The sequence below is a fragment of the Ambystoma mexicanum genome, chromosome 11 (assembly GCF_040938575.1).
Source record: "Ambystoma mexicanum isolate Mex_15411 chromosome 11, UKY_AmexF1_1, whole genome shotgun sequence".
Taxonomy (NCBI): domain Eukaryota; kingdom Metazoa; phylum Chordata; class Amphibia; order Caudata; family Ambystomatidae; genus Ambystoma; species Ambystoma mexicanum.
Window position 1 is genome coordinate 1,486,318,797 of NC_090934.1, and position 27,756 is coordinate 1,486,346,552.

General features: G+C 49.4%; 1 protein-coding gene across 1 annotated transcript in view; it reads left to right on the plus strand.

Moving 5' to 3' along the window:
• LOC138504629 (aminopeptidase Ey-like) overlaps nt 1-27,756 on the plus strand; it is a 288,546-nt gene that overhangs the window by 257,958 nt on the left and 2,832 nt on the right. The window contains exons 17-19 of the mRNA XM_069625225.1: nt 10,047-10,214; nt 11,346-11,486; nt 13,148-13,229. Of these exons, the coding sequence (XP_069481326.1) occupies nt 10,047-10,214; nt 11,346-11,486; nt 13,148-13,229 (391 nt within the window). The remainder of the gene's footprint in view (nt 1-10,046; nt 10,215-11,345; nt 11,487-13,147; nt 13,230-27,756) is intronic.

Sequence of the window (27,756 nt, forward strand, 5' to 3'; positions counted from 1 at the left end):
ATATTGTATTATTGTGTTATTACTTGAAGATCATGTGTAATCTAGCTTACCTGTGAGCCTTAGTGATATACGGATGGTATTACTCTGCAATTTGTATTTCTGTACACTGTTTATTGCTTATTTTTGTAATTATATAGGCCATTTTATTTCTGTATATATTTGCACATTTTGTATATTCTGTATTTATGTAAATTCTGTATCTGGTGTATATTTTGTAACTATGTAAGCTTTGCATCCTCATACTGCTGCGCCCGTTTGCTTATGGGTGGGTCTGGTGTGCGTAACAAATGAATAAACAAACAAACAAACAAACAAACATACTGATGCATGGCACCCTTAATAAGGCTCTATGTTGCATGCTTGTTTAGCACTGCTGTTTCCTATCGATGATGTCATGTTCAATGATCGATGACCACTGTATCACGGTCCCTGCACTTCTATACACCCCTTCAAATATCCAAAATCCATAACCGTCTAGCTAAATGTTCCTGTAGACACTGCTAAAAGAAAACTGATGCAAATATTAATACATGCGAACATGTCTACAAAGTTATCATTTCACAAAGGACTTCCTAGTTTCAGTTTTCCAATGACCCTAAAGCAAAGGTGCATGCGAATTGGTAACATTGCTGCAATGCCTCACACGTAGGACCCGCGTCAGAAAAGTCTTCACCATCCTTTATATCCCAAAAGAAATCTTTTTTTTTGCCCTTGGCAGCTCAGTGCCTAGCACCAACAGTTTCAATGTAGTTGTTTTGTGCGCTATAGAAATGTAATCTGACAGGGGTCATGAAGCAAGCAGTGTTTACACAAACTCTTAGGAAGCTTGGGAAGCTTTGGAAGCATAGGAAGCCTGGGAAGCCTACAAAGCTTAGGAAGCTTTGGAAGCTTAGGAAGCCTAAGAAGCCTGGGATGCCTGGGAAGCTTAGGAAGCCTAGGAAGCTCGGGAAGCCTAAGAAGCCTAGGAAACTTAGGAAGCCTAGGAAGCCTAGGAAGGTTAGGAAACCTACGAAGCCTGGGAAGCCTGGGAAGCTTAGGAAGCATAGGAAGCTTAGGAAGCGTTGGAAGATTTGGAAGCTTAGGAAGCCTGGGAAGCCTGGGAAGCTTAGGAAACATGGGAAGGTTAGGAAGCTTTGGAAGCTAAGGAAGTCTGGGAAGCTTAGGAAGCTTAGGAAACCTAGGAAGCTTAGGAAGCTTTGGAAGCTTAGGAAGCCTGGGGAGCCCAGGAAGTTAGGAAGCCAGGGAAGCTTAGGAAGCCTAGGAAGCCTGGGAAGCTTAGGAAGCCTGGGAAGCTTAGGAAGCCTACAAAGCTTAGGAAGCTTTGGAAGCTTACGAAGCCTAAGAAGCCTGGGATGCCTGGGAAGCTTAGGAAGCCTAGGAAGCCTAGGAAGCTCGGGAAGCCTAAGAAGCCTAGGAAACTTAGGAAGCCTAGGAAGCCTAGGAAGGTTAGGAAACCTACGAAGCCTGGGAAGCCTAAGAAGCCTGGGAAGGTTAGGAAACTTAGGAAGATTAGGAAGCCTAGGAAGCCTGGGAAGCCTAGGAAGCCTGGGAAGCTTGGGAAGCCTAGGAAGCCTCGAAAGCTTAGGAAGCTTAGGAAGCTTAGGAAGCATAGGAAGCTTACACAGCCTAGGAAGCCTAGGAAGTTTAGGAAGCCTAGGATGTTTTGGAAGCTTAGGAAGCTTAGGAAGCTCAGGAAGCCTAAGAAGCCTAGGAAGCTTAGGACGCTTTGGAAGCTTAGGAAGCCTAGGAATCTTGGGAAGCGTAGGAAGCTTAGGAAGCCTGGAAGGGTTAGGAAGCTTAGGAAGGTTAGGAAGCCTAGTAAGCCAAGGAAGCCTGGGAAGCTTGGGAAGCCTAGGAAGTATGGAAAGTTTAGGAAGCTTAGGAAGCTTAGGATGTTTTGGAAGCATAGGAAGCTTGGGAAGCTCAGGAAGCCTAGGAAGCCCGGAAAGCTTAGGAAGCCTTGGAAGCTTTGGAAGCGTAGGAAGCCTAGGGAGCCTGGGAAGCTTAGGAAGCCTAGGAAGCTTAGGATGCTTAGGAAGCCTAGGAAGTTTAGGACTCCTAGGAAGCTTAGGATGCTTAGGAAGCCTGGGAAGCTCGGGAAGCCTGGGAAGCTCAGGAAGCCTAGGAAGCCTAGGAATCTTAGGAAGCTTAGGAGGGTTAGGAATCTTAGGAAGCCTGGGAAGCTTAATAAGATTTGGAAGCCAAGGAAGCCTAGGAAGCTCGTCGGGAAGCCTAAGAAGCCTAGGAAACTTAGGAAGCCTAGGAAGCTTAGGAAGGTTAGGAAACCTACGAAGCCTGGGAAGCCTAAGAAGCCTGGGAAGGTTAGGAAACTTAGGAAGATTAGGAAGCCTAGGAAGCCTGGGAAGCCTAGGAAGCCTGGGAAGCTTGGGAAGCCTAGGAAGCCTCGAAAGCTTAGGAAGCTTAGGAAGCCTAGGAAGCCTAGGAAGCTCACAAAGCCTAGGAAGCTTTGGAAGCTTAGGAAGCATAGGAAGCCTGGGAAGCCTGGGAAGCTTAGGAAGCATAGGAAGCTTAGGAAGCGTTGGAAGATTTGGAAGCTTAGGAAGCCTGGGAAGCCTGGGAAGCTTAGGAAACATGGGAAGGTTAGGAAGCTTTGGAAGCTAAGGAAGTCTGGGAAGCTTAGGAAGCTTAGGAAACCTAGGAAGCTTAGGAAGCTTTGGAAGCTTAGGAAGCCTGGGGAGCCCAGGAAGTTAGGAAGCCAGGGAAGCTTAGGAAGCCTAGGAAGCCTGGGAAGCTTAGGAAGCCTGGGAAGCTTAGGAAGCCTACAAAGCTTAGGAAGCTTTGGAAGCTTAGGAAGCCTAAGAAGCCTGGGATGCCTGGGAAGCTTAGGAAGCCTAGGAAGCCTAGGAAGCTCGGGAAGCCTAAGAAGCCTAGGAAACTTAGGAAGCCTAGGAAGCCCAGGAAGGTTAGGAAACCTACGAAGCCTGGGAAGCCTAAGAAGCCTGGGAAGGTTAGGAAACTTAGGAAGATTAGGAAGCCTAGGAAGCCTGGGAAGCCTAGGAAGCCTGGGAAGCTTGGGAAGCCTAGGAAGCCTCGAAAGCTTAGGAAGCTTAGGAAGCCTAGGAAGCTCACAAAGCCTAGGAAGCTTTGTAAGCTTAGGAAGCATAGGAAGCTTACACAGCCTAGGAAGCCTAGGAAGTTTAGGAAGCCTAGGATGTTTTGGAAGCTTAGGAAGCTTAGGAAGCTCAGGAAGCCTAAGAAGCCTAGGAAGCTTAGGACGCTTTGGAAGCTTAGGAAGCCTAGGAATCTTGGGAAGCGTAGGAAGCTTAGGAAGCCTGGAAGGGTTAGGAAGCTTAGGAAGGTTAGGAAGCCTAGTAAGCCTAGGAAGGCTGGGAAGCTTGGGAAGCCTAGGAAGTATGGAAAGTTTAGGAAGCTTAGGAAGCTTAGGATGTTTTGGAAGCATAGGAAGCTTGGGAAGCTCAGGAAGCTTAGGAAGCCTGGAAAGCTTAGGAAGCCTTGGAAGCTTTGGAAGCGTAGGAAGCCTAGGGAGCCTGGGAAGCCTTAGGAAGCCTAGGAAGCTTAGGATGCTTAGGAAGCCTAGGAAGCTTAGGACTCCTAGGAAGCTTAGGATGCTTAGGAAGCCTGGGAAGCTCGGGAAGCCTGGGAAGCTCAGGAAGCCTAGGAAGCCTAGGAATCTTAGGAAGCTTAGGAGGGTTAGGAATCTTAGGAAGCCTGGGAAGCTTAATAAGCTTTGGAAGCCAAGGAAGCCTAGGAAGCTCGTCGGGAAGCCTAAGAAGCCTAGGAAACTTAGGAAGCCTAGGAAGCTTAGGAAGGTTAGGAAACCTACGAAGCCTGGGAAGCCTAAGAAGCCTGGGAAGGTTAGGAAACTTAGGAAGATTAGCAAGCCTAGGAAGCCTGGGAAGCCTAGGAAGCCTGGGAAGCTTGGGAAGCCTAGGAAGCCTCAAAAGCTTAGGAAGCTTAGGAAGCCTAGGAAGCCTAGGAAGCTCACAAAGCCTAGGAAGCTTTGGAAGCTTAGGAAGCATAGGAAGCTTACACAGCCTAGGAAGCCTAGGAAGTTTAGGAAGCCTAGGAAGTTTTGGAAGCTTAGGAAGCTTAGGAAGCTCAGGAAGCCTAAGAAGCCTAGGAAGCTTAGGACGCTTTGGAAGCTTAGGAAGCCTAGGAATCCTGGGAAGCGTAGGAAGCTTAGGAAGCCTGGGAAGGTTAGGAAGCTTAGGAAGGTTAGGAAGCCTAGTAAGCCTAGCAAGCCTAGGAAGCCTGGGAAGCTTGGGAAGCCTAGGAAGCATGGAAAGTTTAGGAAGCTTAGGAAGTTTAGGATGTTTTGGAAGCATAGGAAGCTTGGGAAGCTCAGGAAGCCTAGGAAGCCTGGAAAGCTTAGGAAGCCTTGGAAGCTTTGGAAGTTTTGGAAGCCTAGGAAGCCTAGGAAGCTTAGGATGCTTAGGAAGCCTGGGAAGCTCGGGAAGCCTGGGAATCTCAGGAAGCCTAGGAATCTTAGGAAGCTTAGGAGGGTTAGGAATCTTAGGACGCCTGGGAAACTTAGTAAGCTTAGGAAGCCTAGGACACCTAGGAAGCCTGGGAAGCTTTGGAAGCCTGGGAATCTTAGGAAGCTTAGGAAGCCTAGGAAGCTTAGGAGGCCAAGGAAGCCTGGGAAGCTTAGGAAGCCTAGGAAGCATAGGTAGCTTAAGAAGGTTAGGAGGGTTAGGAATCATAGGAAGCCTAGTCAGCTTAGGAAGCTTTGGAAGCCTGGGATCTTAGGAAGTTTCCCACTTCATGTCCTGTTCTTCACACACCTGCAAGATGCTGTATACAGATTAAACCCAAAGAGTGTTTACAGTGCTCATATGGATTTTTCTATACGTCACTTTGTGGATTCTTAGAGAAATACAAAAATCCTTTGGAACTGCATTGCCAGGGGCTCAAGTCGATGTATAGCTCCAATGACACACTTACAATAGAAATAGTGGCACTTTCCAGATATTGCTCCTGAAGTGGGGTCTATGAAACCCCCCAGTGTGGAGAGCAGCCAAGAGACCCAAATAATCTACTCGTGCATTTGGGAAGACAAGCAGCAGACGAGATGTCTGCAGTGCTTATTCAATAGTTTACAGCCTGAGGATGGCTACGATTGTAAGACGTGACCTTGCTGGACCCCTTCTCCCTTTGACATGGTTCCAGCAGCATCCAAGGAACCGGTGACAGTCCTGGTCTCTGCTGCCTGCTTGGTATCGGTGCTGCTTTAGCAGAGTCTGGAAAATGACATGGACTTCCATTCTGGTGCAAGTTGCTTTTTATGGCAATTGCTTTTTCACCTGAGAGGATTGCATGCTACAGAGTTTTCTCACCCCGTGGTGTTGCTTGACTTGTGCACTGGTCTCAGGGAAGTGACAACCGAAGGATGAAAGGGTGATTTGCATCCTAGCGGACACAACATATCTTGCACAATCTGATGGGTGAATTGCAGGAACGATCCTCAGCAGTTCCTTATCTGACTGCTGGGGTTCATGGGCTAAACACAGACAATACTTCACTAGAAGTGGTGGCTTCCACACAGCACCACGTGGGGTAAATCCCGGCGTGGAGCGAGCAGGATCATTGACACATAATTCAAGGATCATCAGTTTCTCCCCGATCGATCTAAGGTGGGGGTTCTAGCTGGAAATGTAACAGGCGAGCGCTTCTTCTTGGCTGTGGCGTTGGGGGGTGCAGCATATGTGCTCCCAGACAACTATCTGGCAACATTGTTTGCATCTTAACACCACATGTGTGTGCATCATTATAGAGAACCTTCTGTTGAGGTGGCTGTGTGTGAGTTGCAGCAAGTTGCCACAGAGGGTCTTTCATACGTGCCATGGTTTAAACCTTTGCCAAACAGAAATGTGACGGCTGAAGGTGTTGAATACATGTACACGTGTAGCACTGCTCTAAGCACCCCCTCCACGCGACTATGTTTCAGCCTGCCAAGCCATTGCAGAAGGGAAACGACCAGAAAAGACCATATGCAGGTAAGGCCTGGTCCCACTTCATGCCTGCCAAGCCATTACAGAAGGGGAAAGACCACATGCAGGTCAGACCTGGTCCCACCTCAAGCCTGCCAAGCCACTACAGAAGGGGAAAGACCACATGCAGGTCAGACCTGGTCCCACCTCAAGCCTGCCAAGCCATTACAGAAGGGGAAAGACCACATGCAGGTCAGACCTGGTCCCACCTCAAGCCTGCGAAGCCACTACAGAAGGGGAAAGACCATATGGAGATCAGGCCTGGTCCCACCTCAAGCCTGCCAAGCCACTACAGAAGGGAAACGACCAGAAAAGACCATATGCAGGTAAGGCCTGGTCCCACTTCATGCCTGCCAAGCCATTACAGAAGGGGAAAGACCACATGCAGGTCAGACCTGGTCCCACCTCAAGCCTGCCAAGCCACTACAGAAGAGGAAAGACCATATGGAGATCAGGCCTGGTCCCACCTCAAGCCTGCCAAGCCACTACAGAAGGGAAACGACCAGAAAAGACCATATGCAGGTAAGGCCTGGTCCCACTTCATGCCTGCCAAGCCATTACAGAAGGGGAAAGACCACATGCAGGTCAGACCTGGTCCCACCTCAAGCCTGCCAAGCCACTACAGAAGGGGAAAGACCATATGTAGATCAGGCCTGGTCCCACCTCAAGCCTGCCAAGCCACTACAGAAGGGGAAAGACCATATGCAGGTCAGACCTGGTCCCACCCCATAGGACCAGCCTGAACTGCAAGGTCACATCCCCTCTGCACAAGACCACAAGTAGCCCAGACATGTTTCAACCTCTTCGGGCATTATCGGAGACGTGTAGGCTGCAAGGGTGTTGTATACATTGTGTTCATTTAGCATAAATGTAACCTCTGTAACGGGCAGAATCCCAGCTCTCTGCCAGGATGTCCAGTTTGGATCTAGGAGATAACAACAAATCCATCACTGCGAATCCCATAACTTGGCTTTCTCCTCATTCTGGAGGTGATCCCCCTGAATCCCTCATGTTCCTCTGTCCATCTAGGGTCCACACAGTGGAGCCCGGAAGGGATCAACCTACCTGTTCAGTCAATGACTACACGACTGCCGTTAGGATTCCGCTTCTTTGCTGAGGGAAGATTCCTCTACTCCACGCCTACAACTGGATCTACGAGATAACATAGAATCCATTGCTACAAATCCCATAACTTGGATTTCTTTTTTCTTTTACCACATTTTACTGCAATTATATGAGGCGGAGTCCCCCCAACACACTACCTTCCCACGTCGACCCCACCTTAATTATGAACCTAACCTCATCCCCCATCTATAATTGCACTGAAATGTGATGATAAAAATCCCATGTTATGGGATTTGCAGTGTTTGGATTCGATGTTTTGTACCAATACCTACAACGCCCATAGGTGAGAGATTGCGAAACCCGGAAGAGGTTAAGATGGACCAACCACAGGAACTTTTCGTGTTTGTCCTCCCTGTCCCCCCACCCTCTTGAGCCCGAGTCGGTTTTGTGATCTTGTATCTGGTCGGTAATGCCCTGGCGTGGGCTACTCCCTTTGTGATGAATAATAGTCCCATTTTGGATAATTATCAGGGCTTCGTCGATACCATGAAGGAAATGCTTGACAGTGCCGAGACACCCGATATGACTCATGAATCTCTTCTTGAAATCTGACAAGGCGCTAACAATGTTCTGCCTTTCCTGACTTCCTTGGAAAGGGCCGCTGTGGAGACCGCTAGGCGGGAATCAGAACAAATCGCGTTGTTCAGGTGAGCTTTGAACGAGGATCTCAAGGAAGAATTAGCCCGGACCCCTAGACCACGTTCTTTTACTGAATTGGTCTCAACCACTCTACAAGTCGATCATTGCCTATCTGAAAGAAGGGAAGAAAGACGGCAAGAGCGGTCTTCGTTCTCTCATCGCCTGACATCGCTCCCAGCAAGGAACACAGATTCAGAACCCATGCAGGTTGGAGCTGCTCGAGGGCCCCTGTCCGAAGATGAACGTCGCAAGAGAAGGGAGCTCAAATTCCGGGACTGCCATATTGTTCAGCCTAGAAGTTCGGGAAATGCCAGACCCCGGTCTTAAGAGGGACTAAAGACTGGGGTACTTCTTCATTAACCGAAACAGACGGACTCTCTTTTTAAGTTCTGAGCACACACCCTGCTTCTACAAACACTCAATCTAATGCCTCACACTGTTCAGTTCCATGTATGTTGCCTCCAATCTAATCTCACCATAGATTGAAGACAACATAGATGGAACTGAACATTTTGAAGCTTTGGGACGCCGTCTGTTGTGCGCTGCAACCTGCTTCCCCCTCAGTTTCCAAGTCGACCCTTGGAAAAAGAAGCTCTCTCCATTTCTCAGGTGCGGCCGATTGAAACTCCCGCCTCCAGGCTGGGAGATGTCTTGCACCAATCACATCCTTCACAACACTAGACTGCACGTTATGGTTCACAATCTCCCTCATGGCGGTCCTCTTCTCAGCACATGCTGCTTTACTAGATGTAAAAGGGTCACAGGTCCTGTCAGCAGCTGTTGCAGTACAGTCTAGGAAGCTATAACAATAGACCATAAAGGCATGGGGAATGGAGGGAGTATCCCTAAAAAGAAAGGGGGGGTAGCATATCTCATCTGATTACATCTGTCCATCCCTTTGAGGGTTGCCTCCCCTTATGTGGGCCTACCTCGCATAGCCACCCCCAGGGTCAGGATCAGGTAGTGGCTGCCATCCCCTCCCATGTGATCTTCCCTCATAATACCACCCCCGGGGTCAGGATCAGGTAGTGGCTGCCGTCCCCTCCCATGTGATCTTCCCTCATAATACCACCCCCGGGGTCAGGATCAGGTAGTGGCTGCCGTCCCCTCCCATGTGATCTTCCCTCATAATACCACCCCCGGGGCCCGGATCAGGTAGTGGCTGCCGTCCCCTCCCATGTGATCTTCCCTCATAATACCACCCCCGGGGCCCGGATCAGGTAGTGGCTGCCGTCCCCTCCCATGTGATCTTCCCTCATAATACCACCCCCGGGGCCCGGATCATGTAGTGGCTGCCGTCCCCTCCCATGTGATCTTCCCTCATAATACCACCCCCGGGGCCCGGATCAGGTAGTGGCTGCCGTCCCCTCCCATGTGATCTTCCCTCATAATACCACCCCGGGGGCCCGGATCAGGTAGTGGCTGCCGTCCCCTCCCATGTGATCTTCCCTCATAATACCACCCCGGGGGCACGGATCAGGTAGTGGCTGCCGTCTCCTGGCCACATTAGGACAAGCTACCTCTGGGAAAGGAGTGATGATATCATCAGATTCATAACAATGACATCACATATTTAACCAAAGTCGGCCTCCTTGATCCCAATGAAGTGTATGATACAATTATACCTAGTTAATACACCCATGTCATATCACATATCTTATAACCTATGGTGGAACATATTAGCGTTGCTATGCTATGTTTTTGTGTACACTCTTATTAAGTGCAAGACTATCGCCACAGAAGCAGCATCCTGACGCGGAAGGCTTTATTTTGGGAAGAGGTATGATTTCCGTTGGTTCTTAAATGTTTTAAGTCCTATATTCTTCTAAGTGCAAGAGAGCGGCCATTCCATAGCGTGGAGGCCACAGCCGCAGAAAAGGCCTAATCACGAATCAGGGATCACTTAGAGTGTTTGGAGCGATTCCAAGTAAATGACATTCTCTGCAAGTAGAGCCAGCCTAATAATTAACGGGCAGTTATTACTAGACCTGAATGCCATTGATAACAACTAAAAAGGAACATTATTGGTAAAGCAACCCAAAAGAGTGCAGTGGTTGTTTCAATACAGTCCGTAGAATCAAGTTGCCTTTGATCGTAGACTTCTTTTCTTGGCTTATTAGCAAAGGATCAAAGAACCCCCTTTCTTAAAAAAACATTCTTAGCTATCCAACACAAACCATGCTCTCATTAAGCGTGTAATGGGGAATGCAGGTGCATGATCAACCTAACATGCAAGGACATTGTAGAACATCTAAATATGGGTGCAGGGGCTCAGCTATATGCTTAGTGAGGATCTCTTTTTCTACGTAGCATAACACCCAACCTGAGGCCTGCCGTCTACTGCAACGCCATTGCAATAGGCGGAGAAGAAGAGTGGGACTTTGCCTGGAAGATGTTCAGAAACACCACTGTGGCCGGAGAGGCAGACAGACTCCGGGCAGCCATGGCATGTTCCAAGGAACCCTGGATTCTAAACCGGTGAGTGAGAACAGTTGGTAGGGAACATTTGCCAAACATGGTGGCCATTGTAAGAGAACAAAGACGTTCCTCGGTATTTAGGCAGCCAATCATAGAGCACACTCTTTCCAGCATGGTTAGTGCATGGCCAAACCGTTTCAATTCTGATGATAGCGTTCCTTATTATACCTGTTGTCATCCAAAATGAGCCCCATGGATCTCGCCACATTGTTGCGGAACGACCTACTATTCCCAAATAGAACCAGATGATTGAGCAACAGCCATCGATGATACAACTGCCCTGGCTAAATACTGCTACAATAGAGACTTATCCAATGAGTAGGTGGCACTGCACTCCTCCGCAAGCAAAACAAGATCACAAGAAACTCCGCCCACTCCACCCAGCAAGTCTCCAATGCTCCATCCCACACAACAGATCTTGGTCCTCTCTACTCTTCTATCCAGGTTTAATGGGCCGTGTGGATGGCTCAGGGGCAACATGTTTGTCTTGGAAGCAAAACAATGCAGAGCAGCACAGGGTTGAATCCCGATCCCGCACTAAGAGACCGGTCTCCTGTATTAAGTGTGTTATACAGAAAATTAATCAATCATTTATTTAAGCTCCATCCCCAAGTTCTCAGACATCTTCAGGGACTTGCTAGCCAAGATCCCCCTCCATCACGTCCTCATCTGATCGGAACTCCCAGCCGCCCCTGGAGACATGCACTGACCACTAAACACGCTGCACTTCCGCTAGTTGACCTAGTGAAGGAACCGACATGCACGGTAGGCTGCCTTCTGCACATCGGCCATTGGTCGCTGCAATGAGGAATGTCATTGAAGGACATGCAGTTCTTTCCTGACCATAATGCACAGCATTAGTTTGCACCAAAGATCACTATCGCTCTGGTGCTCATCCCCACTCCCAAAACCCAAGTCACTGCAGTAGGAACAGCCTGAGCCACAAGTCACTGCAGTAGGAACAGCCTGAGCCACAAGTCACTGCAGTAGGAACAGCCTGAGCCACAAGTCACTGCAGTAGGAACAGCCTGAGCCACAGGTCAGTTTCGATTGTTTCATTTGAGCAGATGAAATACTTGAAATCTTACGAAGCTCTTACCGGTTAACCCTTTCATTGTCAATTTCCATTAGGTACCTTGAGTACACCTTGGATCCAAAAAGGATTCGGAAGCAGGATGCCATCGCCACCATGTCCTCCATCGCCAGCAACGCGGTCGGACAGAGCCTCGTGTGGGACTTCGTCAGGGCCAACTGGGGAACGATTTTCTCAGAGTAAGTAATATTGAAAGTTGGATATTTTTCAATACTGTCTATAGGGCAAATGCATCATCTGCAGCACAGCACAGCATGACTGCGGCTCACAGGTGCCCTCAAGGGCAGTCAGTCTGCTGCCACTCAAGAAAGCGTGGGGGGAGTGATGTCTTGCAGTGCGCGTCTGTGATGGTGGCACCCATCTCTGCTTCCACTATCATAAATGTGCAGTGTATACTTGGCCACAATGTCTTTCTAGGTTGCTGTATTTGGTGCTTTGACTGGAAGGGCTCATAGACCACTCCCTGTCCAGGCTTCCCCTGCTCCAAGAAGAGCAGGGTGAGCCTATTCAGCCTAAACCATCCTCTTGTGCCCTCTGCACTTTACCACTTTCAGCTCTATTAACGCCTACACCTTCGAGGGTTGACCCATCCAGAATGGGCGATGGTGCGCCGACACACCACCCATTATAGGGGTATTAAGCCAGCCCAGTAAAAACACTGAGGGCTCCTTCAGCCGCAGCAAGCACGTGAGCGGCTACTCCTAGGCTGGCTTTCACTGTGCAGGGAAGCATGGGGCCCCTTTGACAGTTCAGTGTCACAGCACCCATGCCACATGGGCGATGCAAGGCCGAAGGCGTTTTGCTTCCCCAGCCTTGGATGTTCCATTGAAGATGCAGGCTAGGATACTGCAGGGGTGAGGCCCAGGGACAGCAAGATGGAGGCAGACTAGCTCCACTACACATGTACAGGAGTCCTCCTCCATTCCCACCCAATCCTGTTCTCCCCAGAGCCCTCCTCCATCCCCAGCCACGCCCTTTCTCCCCAGAACCCTCCTCCATTCCCACCCAAGCCTTTTCTCCTCAGAGTCCCACTCCATTCCCAGCCAAGCCCTTTCTCCCCAGAGTCCTCCTCCATTCCCACCCAAGCCTTTTATCCCCAGAGTCCCCCTCCATTCCCAGCCAAGCCCTTTCTCCCCAGGGTCCTCCTCCATTCCCAGCCAAGCCCTTTCTCCCCACAGTCCTCCTCCATTCCCAGGCAAGCCCTTTCTCCCCAGTGTCCTCCTCCGTTCCCAACCAAGCCCTTTCTCCCAGAGTGCTTATAATTGACCCCTCCCTCTGACCCTTGGCCCCAGTCATTGCACATCCTGGCCGCTTTCACCTGAGTCCCTGCCACGCCTTCCACTGCCTGAAGTTCAGAGTGTGTCCTAGCCATCACAAATGGGCACAACACATCCTCGTGTTTGTTTGTGATGATATCAGGGCAGGATTCTGACTAATGACACTGAATTGAAACAGAGCTGTGTAGGAGGGAATACACTCTACCTACTGCTGCGTTCCCCTATTCCAAGATGGGTGGCAGGTACTCCAGACTGGCAGGGGTTGCGGCTGCATTACCACCTAGACCCCTGCCCCATTGCCTACTTCTGAATTTGGGGTAGCCATGTGGACAGCCAGGTTGGTTCTTGGAGTTGTGATGGTCTGGGGAGTCTGGCCTGCCTCTCAGCCCAGAATTGCTGTTGCAGTCCACCCGAGTGGTAGTAAGTTCCTGCTTCCCAAAATTAAAATAGAAATCAAGGTCTCTACCCTGCATGAAACATATTGGGTACATTCAACTATCATCCTGGAAAGACATGGACACTTCAAAGAGTGAAGCATCTGTTGCCTGTCTCATCTTTTTCAGGTTCGGTGGAACGTCCTTCTCCTTCTCCGGCTTGATTGAGGCGGCGACTCGCAGATTTTCATCAGAGTTTGAACTAATGCAGGTAGGTCTGATGAGACGTATCACAGACCACACGGCAAGTGTACACAAGACATGTTGATTAGTTGCACGCAGGGAGCAGCAGCCACCTCAGCTCTCCTTCAACTGTCTTGGGTTACAGAACCCTAGTGGTTCCGGAACTCTTCAGAACATAACACATCTTTCCCCCTTAATAATAAAAGAAAATATAGAACCCCTCCGCGAAGCCCTCTTACAGTGCAATAAATAATAAAACAATTGATGAATGACACTGGATTAATACAAGAATAAGTGAAAAGACCGCAGAATCAGAGAACCACTAAACACACAGAAAATCCTTAAACTTGCCAGGAAATTTCCTGATTCTTCTACCAGTACGTCCTCCGTTCACCACCACACTACTCCCAACATTCCTCTTATTACTTACATTTCACTTCCATCCCCATCACTCACCCCTTCTCCACTCTGAACTTTACTCAACACCAGCCTACCCTTCGACCACACGTCTCCGCCATCCACAATCACTACACGATTCCTCACTGCCACAATCCTTCTGTGGCCCAGAAATGTACTTTCCAATCATTTGAGACCATACCAGGGATTCTTTATAAACACAAAGGGCCTCATTACACGGTAGGCAGTAACCATGGCGCTATTAGCGCCATGGTTGCCGCCGGTACCGTACCGAGTCCGCCATGGTGAATGGCGGAATTACCGCCACATTCCAAGGTGAGTGGGGGCGGTAATTCCCCATTCACCATGGCACTTCCCCATTCCCATTTGAGCCCCCATAGGGCCCAACGGGAATGGGGAAGGCGGCAATTATGGTACTGCAAATTTGCGGTAATGTAATGGCCTCCAAGGTCCCTTTGCGGGCCCGTTCCTTAACGGCTGGTAAAACCAGCCGTTGAGGTCGGGTCCCGCAAAGGGACCTCGTAGTAAGGCGGTAGGGGATTACCGGCACCGATGCTCTTACCGGTGCCGGTAATCCCCTGCTGTGTTCCGTGTAATGAGGCCCAAAGACTCCAATTACCCAATCCCGCTCCTTTACTTTAGAAGTTTCATCAAATGCTTCCTTGTATTGCCACTGGATCTTCTCCACTAATTTCATCCCCTCCTTACGATCAACATTCACACTGCAAGCCAACCCCACCCAACCCGTACATAATTTGGTAGCGGGTTGCCGTCCTTTTTTATGAGACAAAGGGAGACACTCTCATAATGGAGGGAGGTGTAACACAATAGCTCCACACAATTTATCTCAAAACCTTACCCCATGGCAGCCCAGACCTCATAGCCAACTGAATACCTCCCTTCAGAAATCTATTTGCTCGCTCTACCAGACCATTAGCCCTGGAATGATACAAAGTAGTGCGCGTGTGCAAAATGCCAAACCATAACAGAAACGTCCTCATAGTATCCAAACAAAATTGCACGCCATTATCCGTCACCATTTCTGTGGGAAACCCTTCACGAAATAAAACATCCTAAAAAAATGTTACTAACTCCGCCGTCGTGGCCTCTTTTAACGCCTTCCACTCCATTCACTTCGCGTGGTAATCGAGCAACACCACAATAAACTTGATACCTTCACCCAATCCCTGGATGGGACCCATCAAATCCACCGCCACCTCCTGCCATGGCTCTTCAGGTACTCGCACAGGACAAAGTGGTGTCCTCCGTGTTAAGACGGATTTCTGAACTCTGTCCTGGTGGCGCAGAAGTTCAGAAGGCCAACCTAATTACTTGGAACAGGGTAACCTCTGGACAAGCCAGACCAATCAAGGTAGCGATCGCGGCGGTCAAGACTAGGTCTCAAGAGGGGTGAGGGTGACTGAAAGCCCGCAGTGAGCTCACAAAGCAAAAGCGCTTACAAACTACTCCAAACAGTTGTTTATATCAAAAATAGATACACATTTATTATAAGGCCTTGAAACTAATAACCACAGTAAAAGCAGCAATATACAACGATATTAAACCAACACATACACTATCCACCCAATATATATACAGAATACACAGTTTCACAGCATTAGCAGCACGAAATATGTTATCCACCTGCAGGGGAAGAAAAACAGGCAGTGCGAACCAATGCGTGTGATATGTCCGCCTTCTGAGGCCCCTAACTAGATGGTGGTCCAATCCCTACGAAGAGTGGAGCCTAGCGCTCAAAAGTACCTGCACACGCCGGTGCCAATGGGCAGAAGGTGAAGCTCTTCGGAGGACGTTGGACAGCTCTGTAGGGTGCCCTAATGAAGGAGAACACGGTCCGCGACTCTAGCGCAGCCTCCACTGTGAGGCAGAAGTAGGGCGCGAGTACGGACAAGGGGAGCTGTATTTACAGCGGGGAAAAGCAAGGGGCACTGCAGGAGGGCGACCAGATCCTAGCTAATCTACTCACCGGTCCCCGAAGCAAGCAGGCCCGAGCTTCTCCTCGATAGATGCAGCTTCTGGCAGGTTCTGAAGAGCAGGGAACGTCTCGTCGTCGTGCAGAGTAAAAAGACGTCCCGATCGAAGAATCCTGCACAGTTTTGTCGCCACGGCAGGGCAACGGAACGGCCGGGTGTATTCAAGCCAAACAAGCACCGTTCACCTCTAGCTTAGGGTTGCTAAGCAAACGAAGCGTGTGAGCGTGCCCCGGACTCAGAATACCACCCAACCTGTCGGCGATTACAGAGCAGGACTCCTTAGTAAGCTGGTCAGTCAACTGGATGGCCCAGAGACACTTCCGAAGGCTTACCGCAGGAGTTGATGAAGGTGCCGGGAATAGCTGGTCCTGCTATTCCAATAGGTCGAAGCGCCAGTCCAGGCCTTCTTGTTCGATCTTAGGTGGAAAGGGCTTCACCGGACGACAGCAATGAGGAGCAGAAGTTCTTCAGGGGGTCACCAGCGATTCCTCGGTCCAGCCTCGTGTTCGCAGGATACTTGGCTCCTGTATCCCTGGGTTCGTAAGAACTCAGGAGATCGACATGGTAGTGGTGTTTCCAGCTCCCTCTTATCCACGGTTCCCTTCGCGCCACAACGGAGGGGAGCCAATGGGAGATCCGCTCATCAACACACATACCATACGTGGACCAATCACGGACCACAGTGGTCCCAGGCATTCACACCACCCTAGACTCTCTGGCACCCAGGATGTGTATTGGGACCAGACAGCCCAGCCCACATCCTGGGGGCACTCAAACGACATGTAGAAGCCCGCGAAAGCAACCGTGTTTCGCGGGAAACTACATGCCCAAATAAGGAAGGCCCCGGGTCGCCTGACCTGGGGGAAGGTAAAGGGAGCAAGACGGACAGTGGACGAGACAAAGGAGCCTCGTGGTCCGGCCATTTTGGGTAGCCGGGCCACCCTTTTGTGTTCGCGGCAAAAAGGTGCTCAGAACGGCAAAAGGAGCTCAAAATAAACCAAATGATCGCTGCCACCAGCCCAGTCCCTGAATGACTTGCACCGATCCAAAAACCATCCTACAAGAGTGTCTAGGGTCTGTAGAAGGCTAGAGACCCAAGAGAGCTGTAACTTAGCTTACAGTGCCCTCTTGTGTCGTGTTGCACTAAAATGGCGACACGATAAAAGAAACTACGGGAAACAGCGTTCCCCGGTACTGACTGTCTTAAGGGCATGTCAGTTTCCCCGTAAGAAAGGAGCGAAAGCCCAGAGGAGTACGGCAGAAGGCTGCACTTCTCTGGCAAAGTCAAGAAAACAGGTTGAAAACAATAGCAAAAAGTTTAGGGGTTGCCACATGGAAGGAAAGTTCCCTACAATAACGAAATCTTTCCTAACACTCGCCCCTCCCAGACTATGGACAGGGGGAACTAATCCACCCCTGGATGAGTCTCTTGTTCAGGTCGGTAAAACATTCTGGACAACCCATCAGCATTGCTATGTTGGACACCTGGCCTATGCTCAATAGTGAAGTCGAAGCCTTGTAGACTTATGGACCACCTAAGCAACTTTGGATTCTCCCCCTTCATGTTCATTAGCCACTTTAACGTCTTATGGTCAGTCTGCACAGTGAAGTGGGTCCCATAGAGGTAGGGCCGCAGCTTCCTTAGGGCCCACACAACAGAGAAACATTCTTTCTCTACCGTGGACCATCTGAGCTCTCTGTCCTTAAGCTGGCGACTAATAAAACCGATAGGGTGTTCCTTACCCTTCTCATCTACTTGTGATAGTACAGCTCCTATCCCAGTGTCAGAGGCATCCGTCTGCACGATAAAAGGTCTTTGATAATCAGGGGCCCTGAGCACAGGGGCCTGGCACAAGGAGTCTTTCAAGCCATTGAAGGCCTTCTCACACTCGTCAGTCCAAGTTACCTTCTTGGGTTTCTTCGGAGTTGTGAGGGCAGTCAGAGGAGCAGCTATGGTGCCATAGTCTGCCACAAAATTGCGGTAATACCCCGTGAGTCCTAAGAAGGCTCTCACTTGGGTTTGCGTAGTGGGGGTAGGCCAGTGTTGTACTGCTTGTACCTGACTGAGTAGAGGCTGTCTCCTCCCTCCACCTACTTCATGTCCAAGGTAAACCACTGAGCCTTGTCCATTTTGGTGAGGGGCCACTCGGACACCCTCCAAAGAGCTATCTGAAGGACTGCTTGGGAACAGGTCGGGGAGAGGTTCAGACTCCTCTTCCTCAACGTCTGAAGCCAGTAGCAGTGCTGCGATTTCGACGCTTGGGCCGAAAGCCTTCAGCCTATTCACGTGAAACACTTTTGGAGCCTGTCCAGGCCTTCCAAGGTCCACTGAATAGTTAACCTCACCCAGGGGCTCCACCACTGGGCAAGGGCCTGACCATTTGTCCTGTAAAGCTCGAGGCCTTATGAGATTCATGATCAGGACTTGCTGACCAAGTGTAAAGTTGATGAGGGAAGCTTTCTGGTCGTACCGATGTTGCACCAGCGCTTGCCCTGCCTTCAATTTATCACTAGCCAAGCCCACCAGAAGTACCATCCGTTTTCTGAGCCCTAGCACATAATCAACTACATTGGTAGTAACAGGGGGAGTGGGCATCTCCCATCCCTCCTTGACAATGGCTAAGGGTCCCCGTACGGGATGACCGAACAGAAGTTCGAAGGGGCTGAAGCCAACACCCTCCTGTGGTACCTCTCGGTAGGCAAACAGTAAGCATGAAACAAGAAGATCCCACTTTCTTCTCTGAGGCTCCTCCAGAGCCCCAATCATGCTCGTTAGCGTCCTGTTGAAACGCCCCCCCAGACCATCGGTCTGGGGGCGGTATGCAGAAGAGAACCTGTAGGTGACCCCACATTCTTTCCACATAGCCTGCCTATACTTCGACATAAAGTTGCTGCCATGATCCGACACAACTTCTTTAGGGAAGCCAACCCTAGTAAATATGCCGAGTAAAGCTTTTGCAACTGACTTGGCAGTTACAGTCTTTAATGGGATGGCCTCAGGATACCTGGTTGCATGGTCGACCAGCACCAGGATAAACCTATTGCCTGAGGATGTTTGCGGGTCAAGGGGACCAACGATGTCGATCCCTACCCTTTCAAATGGTACCCCCACAACTGGGAGCGGTACCAACGGAGCTTGGATTGTCGCGCCAACCTTACCAGACAACTGGCAGGAGGCACAACTCCTGCAGTGACTTTCTACTTGCACCCCCATCTTGGGCCAGTAGAAGTGCATAGATAACCTTTGCTTGGTCCTCTTCATTCCAAGGTGACCAGCAAGGGGAACTTCATGCGCCAACTGCAGGAGGAAGGGTCTAACAGCAAGGGGAACCACCAACCTCCTATGGTCTCCTTCTGTAGACTCTGTGGGCTCACTGTACAGGAGTCCACCTTCCCAATAAATCCGATGCTTCCCAGGAGGTTCACCCTCAAGCTGGGAGCAGGCCTGTCTCCTTAGGCCTTCCAGAGATGGGCACTCACGTTGGCCCTTACTGAAGTCGTCCCTATCAGGACCTCCTTCAACTAACAAGTCTTTTAGTTCAGGATGGTCGTTGGGGTCGAACACTTCAGGCATCGCCACCTCCTCGTCAGGCTCGGGCGATTGACCAACTCCCTCCACCGCAGTGGTAGGCGAGCTCGGGGGAATATTCTCTTTCCCCCGTCGGGACTTGTTGACTCCTTTCGCCTTGGGTTTCCCCTTCGGCTGGGGCGGCGTATTGGACTTGGCCAATGCTGCCCGTGCTTGAGACCGTGTGTAGGGTCTTTCGGCAGTGTCTCCTACGAGCCCTAGAGCTCTGAGATCATTGCCCAACAAGACCTTTCCCGGGACGTTTCTCTGAATGCTCACTGGAATCCTAACTGCTGTACCATTTAAAGTTAGATTAACAGGGATCACGGGAAACATACGGAGGGGGCCGTCAGCCAACTTAGTGGGCATCAGAGGAGCTCTGGCAACTTCCTCTGAGTCTACCAAGGTAGAATCCACTACAGTTCGACTGCACCCACTATCCCTAAGAGCTGGAGTATCCACTCCATTGATCAGCACACTGTCTTTAAAGTAGTGCTTGGTATTATCCGGAATCCTAGCATACGCCTCTGCGACTTTAGGCTCCCAGGAACCCAGGGACACTAAAACTACCTCAGCCTCTATTCCGCTGGGAAATGAGTCTGAGGAGAAGGATGCTCCTGTAATCTCTTCTTCCTCGTAGGAGGAGAAGGCCAGATTAGCGGAGTGGACCCCCAAAGGTCTAACCTTACAACGGGGATCCCCCTTCACATGGTCAGTTGCTCCACAAGAAAAACAAGCCCCATTGGGTCTGTTTACGTAGGGAGGCTTATTGTAACCAGAGTTCTGTTTCGGAGGCGAACCTCCGCTACCCTGTGAGTTCTCGTATGGCTTACCCTTATTTTTCTTTTTGTGGCTCTTTTGGGAAGAAGATTTAGCAGATTCCCCACCCACCACATCCTTGTACTTTTTCCCTTCCTCCTGCTTATCAGGATGAGTTTTGTCCTTATGGGACACTCGATGTGACACCCATAAGTCTGCTGCAATGGCCAGCTTCTTAGGATCTATCTCCTTCGAATCGGCCAAATGCTGCTTAAGCTCCGGGGACGAAGAAGCAAAAATGTGTTCCAGCATGACCAGATTGATCATGCCTTCGAAGGTAGAAACCTTATAACCTTCAACCCAGCCAGTTAAGTTTTTCAGGGACTCAGCTACATACGACACCCAAGTACCACCTTCCTTTTTCTTATACTCTCTAAACCTTTTCAAATATTGGGTCGGAGTCTTCCCAAACTTTAAAATGAGAGTCTGCTTCAACATTGCAAAATCAGCGCGCTCAGCCTTCGACATTTCCATAATGGCACTGCAACCAGAATGGGGCAGTCTGCTGAGTAACCATGCAATCTTATCCGCATTATCAACCTCTTGAACCTCGCATGCATACTCAAACGCATTTAACCAGTCCATAATGTCATTTCGTTCCTCATACACACTGAGCAGATCTTTTGGAAACCGTGGATGAGAGGAAGCCCCAGAACCATGTCCAGGACCCTTGGACCCATTTGCGAACTGAAGCTTGGCCAGTTCCAACTGGTGATCCCTGTCTTTTTGTTTTTCTGCCTGGTCGATTTTCAGTTTGGCTATGCTGAATTCAAGCTCCTGCTGCCTAAACCGCAGCTCTTGCTTCTTGAATTCAAGCATAGCCTCCCCATAAACACTGGCAGAGGAAACGTTAGACATTACATCCTCCCTGTCCTCGTGGTCGTGATGGATCAGTGCAGCGGCAGAACCGTCGGTTCTGCCAGTGAGAGCAGCCCCACCACCTTCTGCACTGTCCTCGGAAGTTATAGCGTCAAGCTGCGCTTCTTGCCACGCCACGATTCTCTGGATCATTTCCAATTTAGTGCCTTGAGAGGAAACCCCTCTCTCCGCACACATCTTCTTCAATGTTTCAGATTTCGAAGCATTTAAGGTTAATAAAGTATTCGTTTCCATACTGTTGATAGGACTATGGCCTTTTTAACGTTATATTCAATACTTTACTGCGTGTCCTGGTTGGAATAACCTGAAAACGCCTCAGCTCGTGCGCAACACTGGATACCCTCAGTCGTATCCCACCGCTGTACACCAATTTGTTAAGACGGATTTCTGAACTCTGTCCTGGTGGCGCAGAAGTTCAGAAGGCCAACCTAATTACTTGGAACAGGGTAACCTCTGGACAAGCCAGACCAATCAAGGTAGCGATCGCGGCGGTCAAGACTAGGTCTCAAGAGGGGTGAGGGTGACTGAAAGCCCGCAATGAGCACACAAAGCAAGAGCGCTTACAAACTACTCCAAACAGTTGTTTATATCAAAAATAGATACACATTTATTATAAGGCCTTGAAACTAATAACCACAGTAAAAGCAGCAATATACAACGATATTAAACCAACACATACACTATCCACCCAATATATATACAGAATACACAGTTTCACAGCATTAGCAGCACGAAATATGTTATCCACCTGCAGGGGAAGGAAAACAGGCAGTGCGAACCAATGCGTGTGATATGTCCGCCTTCTGAGGCCCCTAACTAGATGGTGGTCCAATCCCTACGAAGAGTGGAGCCTAGCGCTCAAAAGTACCTGCACACGCCGGTGCCAATGGGCAGAAGGTGAAGCTCTTCGGAGGACGTTGGACAGCTCTGTAGGGTGCCCTAATGAAGGAGAACACGGTCCGCGACTCTAGCGCAGCCTCCACTGTGAGGCAGAAGTAGGGCGCGAGTACGGACAAGGGGAGCTGTATTTACAGCGGGGAAAAGCAAGGGGCACTGCAGGAGGGCGACCAGATCCTAGCTAATCTACTCACCGGTCCCCGAAGCAAGCAGGCCCGAGCTTCTCCTCGATAGATGCAGCTTCTGGCAGGTTCTGAAGAGCAGGGAACGTCTCGTCGTCGTGCAGAGTAAAAAGACGTCCCGATCGAAGAATCCTGCACAGTTTTGTCGCCACGGCAGGGCAACGGAACGGCCGGGTGTATTCAAGCCAAACGAGCACCGTTCACCTCTAGCTTAGGGTTGCTAAGCAAACGAAGCGTGTGAGCGTGCCCCGGACTCAGAATACCACCCAACCTGTCGGCGATTACAGAGCAGGACTCCTTAGTAAGCTGGTCAGTCAACTGGATGGCCCAGAGACACTTCCGAAGGCTTACGGCAGGAGTTGATGAAGGTGCCGGGAATAGCTGGTCCTGCTATTCCAATAGGTCGAAGCGCCAGTCCAGGCCTTCTTGTTCGATCTTAGGTGGAAAGGGCTTCACCGGACGACAGCAATGAGGAGCAGAAGTTCTTCAGGGGGTCACCAGCGATTCCTCGGTCCAGCCTCGTGTTCGCAGGATACTTGGCTCCTGTATCCCTGGGTTCGTAAGAACTCAGGAGATCGACATGGTAGTGGTGTTTCCAGCTCCCTCTTATCCACGGTTCCCTTCGCGCCACAACGGAGGGGAGCCAATGGGAGATCCGCTCATCAACACACATACCATACGTGGACCAATCACGGACCACAGTGGTCCCAGGCATTCACACCACCCTAGACTCTCTGGCACCCAGGATGTGTATTGGGACCAGACAGCCCAGCCCACATCCTGGGGGCACTCAAACGACATGTAGAAGCCCGCGAAAGCAACCGTGTTTCGCGGGAAACTACATGCCCAAATAAGGAAGGCCCCGGGTCGCCTGACCCGGGGGAAGGTAAAGGGAGCAAGACGGACAGTGGACGAGACAAAGGAGCCTCGTGGTCCGGCCATTTTGGGTAGCCGGGCCACCCTTTTGTGTTCGCGGCAAAAAGGTGCTCAGAACGGCAAAAGGAGCTCAAAATAAACCAAATGATCGCTGCCACCAGCCCAGTCCCTGAATGACTTGCACCGATCCAAAAACCATCCTACAAGAGTGTCTAGGGTCTGTAGAAGGCTAGAGACCCAAGAGAGCTGTAACTTAGCTTACAGTGCCCTCTTGTGTCGTGTTGCACTAAAATGGCGACACGATAAAAGAAACTACGGGAAACAGCGTTCCCCGGTACTGACTGTCTTAAGGGCATGTCAGTTTCCCCGTAAGAAAGGAGCGAAAGCCCAGAGGAGTACGGCAGAAGGCTGCACTTCTCTGGCAAAGTCAAGAAAACAGGTTGAAAACAATAGCAAAAAGTTTAGGGGTTGCCACATGGAAGGAAAGTTCCCTACAATAACGAAATCTTTCCTAACACTCCGCAACACTTTACTGTTATCATTCGCTAAACAAACACTGCAACCCCTTACTTTCCCATCCAATCCGCTATCCATTACCGGCTATCAGTAACCTCCTCTTAACATCCTCTCGGTACCATTCATACCACAATGTCTCTGATGAGCAATTTCAATAATTTTGTCTCTGATGCCCTCAGGGGGAGTTACCTTGTACCCCCTCCTAATCCTCCCCCCAACTATCGACAAACACATCTCATCCCTTACCTCATAGAATCGATCAAACTTCTTCTCTACTTCATCTCTGCGAGGCCAACCTTTCACAGTCCACTCCTTCACCTTACTGAGTACTGAATCATCTCCCTCAGATACTATCCAAGCCTCCTCACTCACAGCCCCCTGCTCAATACTAGTAACAATCATTTAATCTTCCTGCATATTCCCCTCAATGTTCCTGTTCCCCTCCACTGGAAGTCGCGAGAGACAGTCCGCCACCACATTCTCCTTGCCAGGAAAATAGCACATCTGGAAATCATCGCTCTGTAACCCTAACACCCATTTTGAAAATCTGGGTGACCCTTTGGCCCAGTTCCCACCAGCTAACATTTGCACCAACAGTCTCTGGTCCGTTTTCACCATAAACCGTTGACCCCACAAACTAAATGTAAAGTGCATGACCGCCCAAAACACTGCTAACGCTTCCCTTTCCACCACCGAATAATTCTTTTCTGCACCCCTTAATGGTCTAGAAGCAAATTAAATCACATGTTCTCTTTCCCGCAATCCAACTTGCGACAATGAGGCCCCCAGCCCCAGCAGGCTGACATCCACCGTCACCACTGTCCTCCGTCCACTCACAAGTCCCCCCCCCAATGAAGGTGCCTTGGCTATGCCTTCCTTTCTCTTCTGGAAAGCCTCTTCACATTTTCCAGACCACAGGAAGGTAACACCCTTTTTTTAACAACGTCCTTAACGGAGTCGACATAACAGCAACATTATAAACAAACTTATGATAGAACTATGCCATTCCCATGAATGACCTTTATTGATCTTTATCTTGTGGAGCTGGAGCCTTACTTATACATTCCACCAAACTGTCCTTGGGAGAAATTCCTTGAGACGAGATCATGTGCCCGAAAGGTTCCACTTCACGCAGACCAATTTTACATTTACTGTGCTGTACTGTCAGGCCAGACTCACCCAATCTTTCCAACACATACCTCACTGCTCTATCATGTTGTTCCACTATCAGAAAATATCGAAATGTCATCTTGGAAGACAACCACATTGCTGATCCCCTCCAGCACCTTTTCCATCACCCGCTGAAACACAGCTGCAGCCGTTGCCAAACCAAACGGCATCCTAAGATATTTGAATGTTCCTTCTGGCATGATGAATGCTGTCAGGTCTTGACATTCTCGGGACAATGGCACCTGGTGATATGCAGCTGATAAATCTATGACCGTGAACCAACTAGCATCTCCCAACACTACAGAGCTTCCGATATGACTGGTAAAGGATGCCTCTCCACCAAGATGTTCTTGTTGAGTTCTCTCAAATCAACACACAAACAAATTTTCCCATTGGACTTTGCCACGAGGACCACATGGGACAACCATTTTGTGCCATGTACTCGTTCTATCACACCCTTTTGTAGAAGGCCGTCCAACTCCTTGTGCAATTGCTGTTTCATGTTATGGGGAACTGGACGCACTTTGTGCACCACAGGTCAAGAATTACTCTTCAACTTGATACAATCTTCAAAGTACATTAACTTCCCCAAATTCTCCGAAAATACCTTGGGAAATTATGCCGCCCATTTGTGATCTACTTCCTTATGATCACTGGAACAGGTACATTAGCTTGAATACAAATCGCTAATTTCCTTTGCTCTTACCATCCCAGTAAGGATGATCTTTTCTTTGCATCTAAAATGCTCGCTAACATTCTCTGCCTTTATAGGCCACTCGTCCAGAACTTTTCCCAGTAAATCTATTTCACTCTCACCATGGCCACAAGGTTGTACCTGAGGGGCAACAATTCCCTTACATCTCTCGACAAAGTGCTTGTAAAAGTGTCCTATGATGCAATAGTCCAAGGAGAGGCAGAATTCACCTTCATTGGTAATTTCGAACCATCAATTTGAAATACATCCACAGGGCCTTCCATTCCCCCGGCCATTGCCGAGATTTCAAATTTATGACGAGGCTTGATTTCTCCACTTTAGCCAAGCAGGGTACTTCCTTGTTCACCAAGGGTTGGTTTGTGCTCCACATCATTCAGCTCTGTGCCATTCGGTACGTATTCGATATTGTGTTCCTCTAGATTTACCTGTGTGCATTAAGCCGCATAGGACAGCATGGTCCAATTGTTGTTTTAGCCGTGCCTGTCTCACTGCCTTTATACATCACAGTTGCATACCTTGCTTCCTATCGCCTGCTAGGTTGTGGCCCATATTAACATACTATCAGTTATTTGACATACCGCCCTTATTGGCCCATTCCTAGTTGATCTACCTCATGCTTGCAACTAGCGTACTGTGCCTCTTTTCATTGCATATTGCTCTTTTAGCCCATTGTGCCACATGCTTTGCAAATCGTTTTTAGCCCACAATGCCTCACATATAGCAAACTGGTTCTCGCCTATTCTGCCAGTTGTTTAGCAAATCACATCTGGCCTACTGTGTCTCTCATATTACTAATTGCATTTTAGCCTACTCTGCCATGTTCTTTGCTAACCGCATCTAACACACTTTACCCGTAATGCAATTACCACTCACCATGCAAATTTGGCTTACCTTAATCATGTTCCCGTTTTGTATCATTCAAGATAGTGTACCATGCAGCGCTAATCACTATTTAGCCCACGAAACTTGCCTGCCCTCGGCATCACCCTATCACTTGCCCTACACCATTTCTGCCCTCCATATCACCTTTTCCACTAAGCATCAACCACTCCCACACCACTAGCGTTCACGACCATACAGATGACGCTAAAACTAGCACCAACACACTCATAAGACTGCAGGCCCGCACACACCCTAACACTGGAAACTACCTCTCCAATCCCATCACTGGCAAGACCAGGTGTCGCCGCCTAAGATCCTGCATACTATGCCATGCTCACGACACCACAACTATTCGCAAACAGGGCAGACTTATATTCACACTTTCTGCAACTAAGCAGCAAGCAGGCACACTCACCGCCAACCCTGACTTAGCAGAGAGTAACAATAGAATAGGCACCAGACTTCACATGAACATCAACCTCCTTGCTAAACCTAACTCTAAGACCAAAAGACTGAGTACAGTTTCCAACAATACTAAACTCATCCACAAAAACTCCTACTCCAATATGACAAAGAACTTAGTCGACAATAGCTCTAGCCACATCCAGAAGGGTACCCAAAAACACCCTTTAAAAGGAGCACTTCTAAATGTCAGGTCCCTAGTCGCCCACGCAACCGAAATCGCAGATGTCATTCTCACTAACAACCTTGACTTCCTTGCTGTGACAGAAACCTGGCTGCATGATGTAGCTTGCCCATCTCTAACCTTAGCTAGCCCCAACAACTACACTATCCTCAGAGCTGATAGACCCAACGCTTGAGGAGGAGGTGTAGCCATCATATTCAAATCTACCTTAGACATTAGACTAGCCACCTCTTCTCCTCTGGCATCCTGTGAACTCCTCAACATGTCCCACAAATACCATCACAATTCACCTAATATATAGGCCTCCAGGTCCCGCTGGATCCTTTGAAGAAGACATCACGTCACAAGTAGCTGAGAACTCTAAACCTACAGCACAAAACATCATCCTTGGCGACTTGAACCTTGGCTCTAATGACCCTAATGACCTACCAGCCACTTCCGTTGCCAATGCACTAGCTGAACAAGGTTTCGTACAAATAAGTACCCAACCCACTCACGTGAAAGGAAGGACTGGGTAGCAGACTTTAACTGCAATATAAGGACTCCTCACCACTCGTGTGGACTGATCACCATCTCCTTTCTCTAGATATCAATATCAACAACTTGGAGCCTAAAAAGCCCTCTGCTGCACTACCATGTCTGACCAGGAATAAACGTAACATCATAGCCGAAGCTGTAATACCTTTGGTAGTCCCCATACTTAATGCACAACCGGCCTCAAATGACCTGAATCTGTTGGTTAACACCTACAATGATTCCATGACCAAAGCCATTGACACCATTGCCCCTTTAAAGCGGGACAGTGGGAATCCTAATTCTTGGAAAACATGCCTGTTACTAGCGGGCCAGTGGGAATCCTGATCCTTAGAAAACATGCTGTTACTAGCGGGCCAGTGGGAATCCTGATCCTTAGAAAACCTGCTGTTTCTAGCGGGCCAGTGGGAATCCTGATCCTTGGAAAACATGCTGTTACTAACGGGACAATGGGAATCCT